Raw genomic sequence first — 9,560 nt, 5'->3', positions numbered from 1 at the left:
TTTGGGGGGTTCAGTTTTGGTGGTGCCAATTTTAAACGGCAAAGAAAAAAAAAACCTATTATAATTATCGCAGGTTTTGTTAAGTTTCTTTTAAAAGTAATGTTCATAGGGCAGAAACAATAAAAGTGAGCTTGATCAAAAAGCTGTACTGATCAAAAGCAGAGGGAAACACGCATAATATCCGGTTTTCATTCTTAGTTATTATTCTCTAAAGAGTCTTCATCTGTTTCCTCTAGTAAATCATATCCTCACTTCTAATCCTAACTTTAGCCTCATAGCCATTTTACCCTGCTTCATCTTCCTGTCTCTTCCTACACTCTTTTGGGTCTAATTTACTTCACATATTTGCTCACTTTTTGCTTGCTTCGTGCTTGCAGTATTTATCCAAATAATTTGAGTATTCGGTATTTGATTCCTGTGATTAAAAACAGATTTCTCTAAAAGGTTTTACAGAGGATGCACCTGGGGAGAGAAAATTCATTCCTACAGTGTTCAAAATGCTTTTGGTTTGTTTGTGTTTAATGGGCAGCGAAGATGCAAAAACAGTGATGAGAATGCAGTGCCCACGAGAAAAAGAATGGACTCCCCAAGTCTGGAAAAAATAGAAACCATCAGTCATCTATGAGTTTGTGCAAAGATGAACAGCTGGAAAGCTGAGATGAGCTGAACTTCAAAAACACCAGTACTTTTATCTTTACATTCATGATACTGGACTACATGTTGATGTTCTTGAGCTGAAGTTTGAGTCCAGTTTCAGATAAATATATGGAAAAAACAACTTGAATGTACTGCATGTATTGCACTTTACATATTATAGGGAACATAGATTTTTCCATAAGAAAGCTTCACTTCACTAAATCACTTGATTAAAACACTTCATGGTGTTTGTGCCACGTCAGACGAAGTGATGATCGGCCTTTCCTTAAAAACAGATAAAGAATAAATAATTAATGGTGTTAATTATGGCAGTTCAAAATTTGATATCACCAGGATTGATTAAAACAAATCAGCCATCAAGTTATGATTCAGCACTTAAAGATTTATCTTTCCACACTTAAATTAATTGCAGCAGGAAACACAAATAAACGGTGCAGTGAGGAAAGCGGGAGAAAACAAGACCTTTATTTACTTTTTCTGAAACATCTGTGAAGAAACATTAAGTTATTGATCAAATGATCAAGCATTGGATAAGAAATAATTATTCTACTTATCGCAACTGCAGACACAGGTGATGGTGAAAAAAAGCCTCCTTAAAGGTGTGATGAGTGATTTCACTTAAGACTAATTCAGTAATGATGAAAGAAGATTAAAACAAATTTGATATGGAAAAGTAAATGAAAATGAGTGTTCGCCACAAAACAGTATCACAACTTTAATGTTGTTAATGTTCAGTAACAATACAGTGGGAAATACAAAATAAACTGAATTTACTCCAATTAAGGTTGCATAGTATAATATTTTATTTGAGCAAATATATAATCAACAAAGCAACAAAACGGAGAAAATGCTCCTGACTGGATGAATTATTTAGTTTATGCACCTGAAACTCCTCACTGAAAACACAAACTCACAATAAGAGTAATTACTTTGTTATAAATCTAAAACTGCAATGAAGTAATGATGTGTTTTAGTTGGTCCCGTGAGCTACATGAACATGATTTATAACGCGTGAATCTCGAAATGCCTTCACTTTTGTTTTTCATTACATAAGACCCCGATAATTCCTGAGGTTTTTACATGAATGAATGAATGGATGCTTTTTCATGCATGGATTCGTGCTAATTCAGGTCCCCCTACCTTAGTCTCTTCTCAGGTTTCCTTTGATCTGTTTCAATTCAGGCATTTGCCCGCTTTAAATCAACTACTCCGCAAACGCCGACGGTCGGAATTATGCGGGATTTTGCCAGATTAATTAATTAAAACCAGGGAACAATGTGCACTATGCTTTTTGAAAAGCTGTGTTTTTCTCCCAGATTTATTTAGTAATCTTTCATTTGTTACATTCTGTTTGAAGTAAACGCTTCAATAAAATAAATGCCACAGTTGTTGCTACTTGTTGCAAATAAGTTTATTTTTAATTTTTCCAGGTGCTCATCTTATTAGTGCAGGTGTGAGAGCAGCAGACACAGCGCTCAGGATAGTGAGCCCCCTGCCCACTCTGTCACCCTCGCGATAACCATTCCTCCTTTTATTACGCGTGGCTGTCTGCCGGATATCCCCCCTTCCCCTTTTGATTGACAAGCTGTGCCCCGCTGACCCCAGCTCGGTTCACGTGTAAATATTTCATCGTCTGGTGTTTGCGCTCTTTAGATCCCGTTCAGGACTGTTTATTCTTTAATTAACGGAGGTGTGATTGGGTTTTCTTGCGCGATCAGGAACATGATGTCCAGTAGTCCAGCCACAGAGTAAGTGAAGCATGATTAATTGATTTATTAATTGCTACGAACGTGAATAAGGGTGAGGTAGAGGAATTCCTGCACGCCCGCCATCAATTAATAATCTCAACTGAATCTCCCTGTCTCTGAACCAGCCCTCCCTCTCTGCCAGCTGACCGGGCAACTGAAATCATCACCCAGGCCCAAATATTGCTTTTCATATCCACACTTGCTGTTTGTGATTAGTAGATTATATGCTGCATGAAAATAATAACCTGAAAAAACACATGGTCTCCTTGCTCAGCCGTTTTACTTTGAAAGATCTGCAGCACTGTTACAACGATGTGTTGGTAGTTTAGGATGAAATGCTGTCTGGGGACAAATGTAAGCCTCTACAGTGCGGCTACGGGTGTCACGAAGGCACTGATCTGCTTTAAACAGTTTTCCTGGCGCACAGGCTCAAATTCTGCATTTAAGCATTAGCAATCAAGGAATCATTAGATCACCGTGACTCTGAAACCCACTTTTGCAAAGTTAATTGATGCAGGCATCAATAACCACGTTATTCCTGGTGGTCTCGTGACAACTTCGTGTCACCGAACCCACATTTTTCTTGCAGGTATCGATTTTTAGATGTTTCTACGAAGATTTTTTAGCAGTGAAACCACAAACCGTCCTTGCCAGCGAGCCAAGCATGCTTGGAGGTGTGGCTAAAGACGACTATGTTCACGTGGTTGGTGGAGACGTCCGGGGGGCGGGAGTGAGGATCCTCCAATGAGGAAGAGCCTGGGAGGCAGTGGTCCAATATAGGCGTTGGAGGCAAGGAGCATCTTTATTATAGAAGTCGTTTACAGGAGGCAGAAGATCCGCAGGTGTCCCGGAGTTACCTCTGGTTGTCACGTTCTATATATTTTTTTACTGAGTCTGACTACATCTACAAAAACCCGATAAAGAAAAAAAAATCTTTTTTTCCAAGTTATCTGCGCGTGGCAGGCACGTTTTGCTTCCTCTCAGAGGCGTTTCTTTTGAGAAAACCATCAAAACGGAGCCGAACGAGGAAGACGGACAGCGACCCTCCCTCACTTCTGCAATCATGATGTCGATGAACAGCAAACAGCCTTTCAGTATGCACCCCATCCTGCACGAACCCAAATACACTCCTCTGCACTCCAGCTCCGAGGCCATCCGCAGAGCCTGCCTTCCCACACCGTCGGTGAGTCCAGAATTCACTCGTGACTTCCTGCAGCTCTTACAAAACTTCCAGTCCCCTCTGACAGTGTAGAAAATGTCTTTAGTTTATTCTTGATTTCTATTCATGTAATGCAAAATAAAATGATTTAATATAATAAAAACAACATAATAATAACAGACCCACATTTTGGCAGCTAAAGTCAAACTCTTTCTACTTTGAGACCAGGATATGCGTCTTGTTTGGACGGTGGAGTGAGGATAAAGTTCAATATTATAGCATCGAATGACAGCGCTCGATGAAATGTGAAACAAAACCCGTGTAAAGAGACTGGAGATAGTGATATAACAGGTCAAACCGGGGAGTACTAGCAGCACAAAAACAAAATAAAACGAAACAAAAAACCAAGCCAACCGTGGTGCTCGCAGACGCAAAAAAAAAATGCGCCTCTGCCGAAGCCAGATCCGGTGTTTTGAGAAAGTGTGAGGGATTCTGTTTCAAACGAACGACGATAAAAGATGAAGGAGGGAGAGGACGAATGAAAAGCCTGCGTGGAATCTCCGAGCGCGTGTTATCTCATATTGTCCCATTCATATTCAAACTCACAGCCGTTTCATTTCATTGTCCGCAGAAATTATTCAGGAGATCGTAAATATTAATTTTAAATGAATATCCTTCCACGCTGACACACTTTCGAGGCACCGGGCACATCCAGCTGTGTCCACGTCGAGGTCGACTGCGTTTGTTTTGAGAGCTAATGAAACAAAGTCCAGTTCACCTTGCGCGCATAAAATTTCCGTCTTTTGTAATGTTGTGACAATTGCCTATATACTGTAAATAATGCACAGATACATTTAACTGATTAATATTGCAGTTTAAATGTTAACCTGGAAAAGCAGAACAGTATTTGTGAAACAGTACAAATTCTGAAAAAAATCTGTGGGTTACGATAGAAAAGTTTCCACATATTTGTAATTTTATTTAATAGTTTGCACTTCATGAATTGTTATTTTAACGTTTAAATAAATGTGATGTAGCTGGAGTCGCGGTGGATGCTTTGACGAAGCTGTCAGGTTTTGTTGCTGAGAAGCTTTCCTCTAACCGGCCTCCCTCTGCTCCCCTCGCAGCTCCAGGGCAACATCTTCGCCGGCTTTGATGAGACGCTGCTGCAGAGAGCGGAGGCTCTGGCCGCCGTGGACATCGTGGCACAGAAAAGCCACCCGTTCAAGCCAGACGCCACCTACCACACCATGACCACAATGACCAGCATGACCTGCACCCCGACCTCCTCCTCGGCACACCTGCACCACCCTTCGGTGCTCACCTCCCACCATCACCCGGCGCACCACCAGCCGGCGCAGGGCCTGGAGGGCGACCTGCTGGACCACCTCACGCCCGGTATTTCTCTCGGAGGAATGCCCGGCTCAGACGTCTGTTCCACGGCCTCGCACACGGCTCACGCCCACATGTCGGCCATCAACCACATGCAGCACCACCACCACCACCCGCAATCCATGAACATGCACCCCCACGGGCTAGGATCCCACGCTTCCCTGGGGACCGCCGGCGCAGACGCGGAGCCTGATCCCCGGGAGTTGGAGTCTTTTGCGGAAAGGTTCAAACAAAGGCGTATCAAACTTGGGGTGACTCAGGCGGACGTGGGGGCTGCCCTGGCCAACCTTAAGATCCCCGGGGTCGGGTGTCTTAGCCAGAGCACCATCTGCAGGTTCGAGTCCCTGACGCTGTCGCACAACAACATGGTGGCCCTGAAGCCGATCCTGGAGGCCTGGCTGGAGGAGGCCGAGCGGGCACAGAGGGAGAAGATGACCAAGCCGGAGCTCTTTAACGGGGGGGACAAAAAAAGGAAACGCACTTCTATCGCTGCACCTGAGAAGCGCTCTCTGGAGGCTTATTTCGCCGTGCAGCCGAGGCCCTCATCCGAGAAGATCGCCGCGATCGCCGAGAAACTGGACCTGAAAAAGAACGTGGTCCGGGTTTGGTTTTGCAATCAGAGGCAAAAGCAGAAACGAATGAAGTTTTCTGCGACGCACTAAGGCCAGCGAAGCCGCGGGTCTCTGCCCCGTTTCCAAAAAGACAAACCAGAGACAAGCTGCTGCTGCTGCACCACACTGTCAGAAAAATACAAGGTACACCGTCGTGCCTTTACTACCTGGGCAGGTCCTGTCTGACAGCCACCCGGGCCCCATAGGTGCGCGCTCAATAAGAAAACAGTCATCTCACAGATCATATAGGTGCTCATCAAAGTGTTACAGCAGACTACGGTCATTGAAAAAAAATAATCTCATCAAATGGTTTTGCTTTACAGAATTAATAAATGGTATGGCATTGAAAATGCTACTTATTTATTTTACAGAAGAAAAATCACGTTTTCTGACTAAAGAATGGACGAAATGCGCGTATGTGTGTGTGTGCATGCGTGATTTTTCTTCGTCACAGTGGAGCAGAATCCACAGCCGTGTGTCTGCAGATATGGAAACGACTTCACACAAAGTATTCAGCGCAAAGAAAGCGCTCGACGGGGTCTTTCAGTATTTTTAGATACACATTTAGGTTTGGATGTGAGACAGCTGGTGACTTGTTCTGTCAGTATAAACCCGGACGTGTTCTAATAAATTCAGCCTCATCCATCCAGAAAAAAAACGAAGTGGATACAACGGTGTACCTTTCTTATTCTGACAGTGGAGACGGAGCATGGGGACTGGGAGAGAAAATAAAATAAACAAAAAAGACTGAGACCCTGTCCAAAAACTCGAGACTCTTAAATCTTTATGCTTCTCCACAAGAATAGGCCATTGCTCCCTTGAGATGTGGGAGAAAGTGATCAGCATCGTAGGGGAAAAAGAGGAGGGAACAATGCTCCGTCCCGTTCATTCACAAGGCAATTATTGTACAAAAAATTAAGAATAATAATGACGGGAATCGAGGAATAATTATTATTATCCTCATTAGCCGGAATAGCTTTTTTATATTTATCAGTGTACATATTTGTGAATATATTGCACCTCTGTGTGTGTCGGGGGAAAAAAGCTCATTTAAATGTATTGATTTTTTTCGCTGTCTTTCCTCCCAGGTGTTTGTTTCTTTACGAAATTCAAGAGGTTTTGGTGACGAGATCCGACCAAACGCGTTAAAAGCGTCCTTTGGTCTGTGGCTAATTTGTGAGGCGCAGTAACTCCTGTAATCCGTTGCATGGTTTACTCGTAAAATAAAAGGGGGGAGGAGAAGGAGGACATGGGTGTTTTCTTTGTGGCTCCAGAAGTATGGAAACAATCCGCCCCCCCAAAGTGAATGCATTGCAATAAGAAGAAACACACACACACACACACACACACACACACACGAACACGCGCACGAGTACACACATTCACACGGTATAGCTGTGTGTCTACCTCATTACGCAAGTGTTGGCACGTTTATGGTGATTTAAAAACACACACATATAAACAAAAAAAAAAAAACCCCGAGTAGGATAAAAAAAATTTTGGTTTGATTTTAATGTGATTTTCTTTTATTATTTTTTTGTTCCTCTGCCACTGGGTTGATGGTGAATTAGGCCTAGAAGACTCACTGATGTGTAAACCTGTTGTATGTTCAAGTTCACTGCAATGATGCTCTGACAATCAAATTACTATTGTTATTATTCAGAAGTGGTTGATCCCCCCTCTTTGTGTCCTCATGAATTATAATTATTGTTATTATTATTATTATTATTATTATTATTCGTCCACTGACACCTTTGTGGAGAGCACTTTGTACAGTAGACATTCTGATGAAGGGAACTGTCGGCCTTATTTATACATATTTTTTCAACGCTTCTGAGAAAACGTCATTTAATTATTTATTTATTTTTTGTTTGTTTGTTTGTTTTATTTTTTTCTCTTTACATTTCCGTATTTATTTGAATTTAATTTATTTTGGAGAAGAAGAAGAAAAAAACATATTTCATATGTGAAAGTGTGCTTTAAATGTGTCTGTGTAAGCGACAGAAGCTGAAATAAACCGTGCACGTTTTACTTGAACTTCTGAAAGCCTTTCTTTTGGGGATTTGAAAAAGACGCTGAGCAGGATTTGGTCTCTGAACCCAATCAGAAAAACTACTGCTTCCATTTTTAGCGAGCATTACACCTCCTGAGAATAGATTTTGGTCATTTTTTAATTGTGCGTTTGAAGCAAAATATCTGATTATCTTCGTCACACCATGCCAGGGTTTGTGTTCGTTGATAGAGGTGTTAATCGCCCCCCTTTTTAAAAAGATAGATTTAATGGATCTGTGTAATGCGAGCTCGGGACAGCAGTCTGTCTGTGTTTCTGTTTCTTGGATACAGTCCGTGTGTTTGCGCCGAGAGGCGAGCAGCTGCTGCTCTGAAACAGGAGAAGCCTGGAGGTGAGGGAGGTCCGTCTAAAAGCTGCTTCCCAGCGATGATGAATAGGATTTGATACTTGAGTGACTCTAATATTGATCAACTTTGCTGGGTATGAAGACTGCACGGCTCTATCGCATAAAGGACCATGCAGACAGACCCCTCATCTGAGGCTTTTAGTCCTATCAGACGTTTCTCTCCGAGTATAAAAAATGCAAAGAAAACTAAGAGAACTGAAAAGTCTCTGCTTCTTAAAGTCGGAAAACTTTAAAAACAGAAAAAAATCAACGAGAACTAAAAAAGGAAACAGAGCTAAATGAAATATCTTTTAACTGTCACAACTTGTGGGAAGCTGATTATTGTCCCTGATGGTTTGAAATAAACTTAAAACATGAGGTAAACGATTTCATGCCCGATAATTAAAAAGAAAAGATTCTACAAATATTAGTCTGCTGATTTTTAGCTTTGCTTTCGTGAATTCAATTTCCCAAGATGCAGATTTAGATGTAAAGGGAAATTATTGGCAACAATACATTTTAGCAGGCAAAATGTTGCATGCATTTATTCATAACATATGGATCTTTATCTTCGTCAAACTGAACAAAAATTAACAACGAGTTTAAAACGACTGACCCCACATTTGCACAGTTTTAGAAAATAAAGTCCTCACCATAAATATATAATTAATAATGATACACTTTTCTTTTATAAGAACAAAAATGGCAGGAGTTTGAAAGTATATATATATTGGGGGAAAAAAGAAATCCACTATGCGTAAATGATAACTACAGCGTGACAGCAGAAATGTGAATGTTTCAATTAAAATGCCAAATTTAGTGCAGGTACTCATATCATCAGCATTTATAGTCAGAACTATATTTACTCTTCTGGATAAAGATTGAAAAGAAAAATATTATTTCCATTTTAAAGGAGTGTTATTAGAAGAAAACATTTTCAATAGACAGTCGAATTGTGATTTAAAAAAATATTTTATTATAAACCTTATTTGGAAAAATATGAGAAAAAACAGCATGTTTTTTAAATTAACTGTAACATTATTAAGAATAATAACAGTCTAATATGTTTAATTTATAATTATAGGCAGTGCTTCCCAGAATACTCATGGACGTCATTTACAATATAAATTAAGTGAAATCACACAGATACAAAAGCACTGAAATAGTTCTGAAATAAACCAGAATGCAGTAATTATTGTTCGCAGTGCTATAAATACCTAATACAGCAAAACCAGTAATTTACCTGGAAAAAAGCCTATAAATGTGCTACATGTGCGCAGCCCCAATCTTCATTGTGTTCTCATAAAGCACAACATGACTAGAACCACAAAAACTCTGTAAGCATAAGATTGTATGCGCGACTGCATATTAATCTGGAAACATAAAAAAATTCAGTGAGTTAAAATCTAAATTTGCATGAAATCCTCTCTCTGTGTCTGTGTTTATATTATTTCCCTCTGTCCTCTGATCAGCAGGTGGTTTGGGTCTGTAAATGCGTTATTAATGAATAATAAATATCAGCTGTTATGATACTATTGATTTTGGAGCGTGTTTGTTAAGAAGCTGCTTTTCTCTGTTGTACAACAGCATCTCGGGC

The 9,560-nt window shown here is 40.7% G+C and overlaps 1 protein-coding gene across 1 annotated transcript; it reads left to right on the top strand.

The window, feature by feature from the left end:
• Positions 1 to 3,237: 3,237 nt before the first annotated feature.
• pou4f4 (POU class 4 homeobox 4) lies at positions 3,238 to 7,746 on the top strand. The gene is made up of 2 exons (XM_063488057.1): positions 3,238 to 3,588; positions 4,692 to 7,746. The coding sequence occupies exons 1-2, from the start codon at positions 3,469 to 3,471 to the stop codon at positions 5,616 to 5,618; spliced, it is 1,047 nt and encodes a 348-aa protein (XP_063344127.1). The 5' UTR covers positions 3,238 to 3,468; the 3' UTR covers positions 5,619 to 7,746.
• Positions 7,747 to 9,560: the final 1,814 nt, after the last annotated feature.

The sequence above is a fragment of the Pelmatolapia mariae genome, linkage group LG10_11 (assembly GCF_036321145.2).
Source record: "Pelmatolapia mariae isolate MD_Pm_ZW linkage group LG10_11, Pm_UMD_F_2, whole genome shotgun sequence".
Classification (NCBI taxonomy): Eukaryota; Metazoa; Chordata; class Actinopteri; order Cichliformes; family Cichlidae; genus Pelmatolapia; species Pelmatolapia mariae.
Note: the sequence above shows the minus strand (reverse complement) of the source record. Positions and strands in the feature narration are given on the sequence as shown.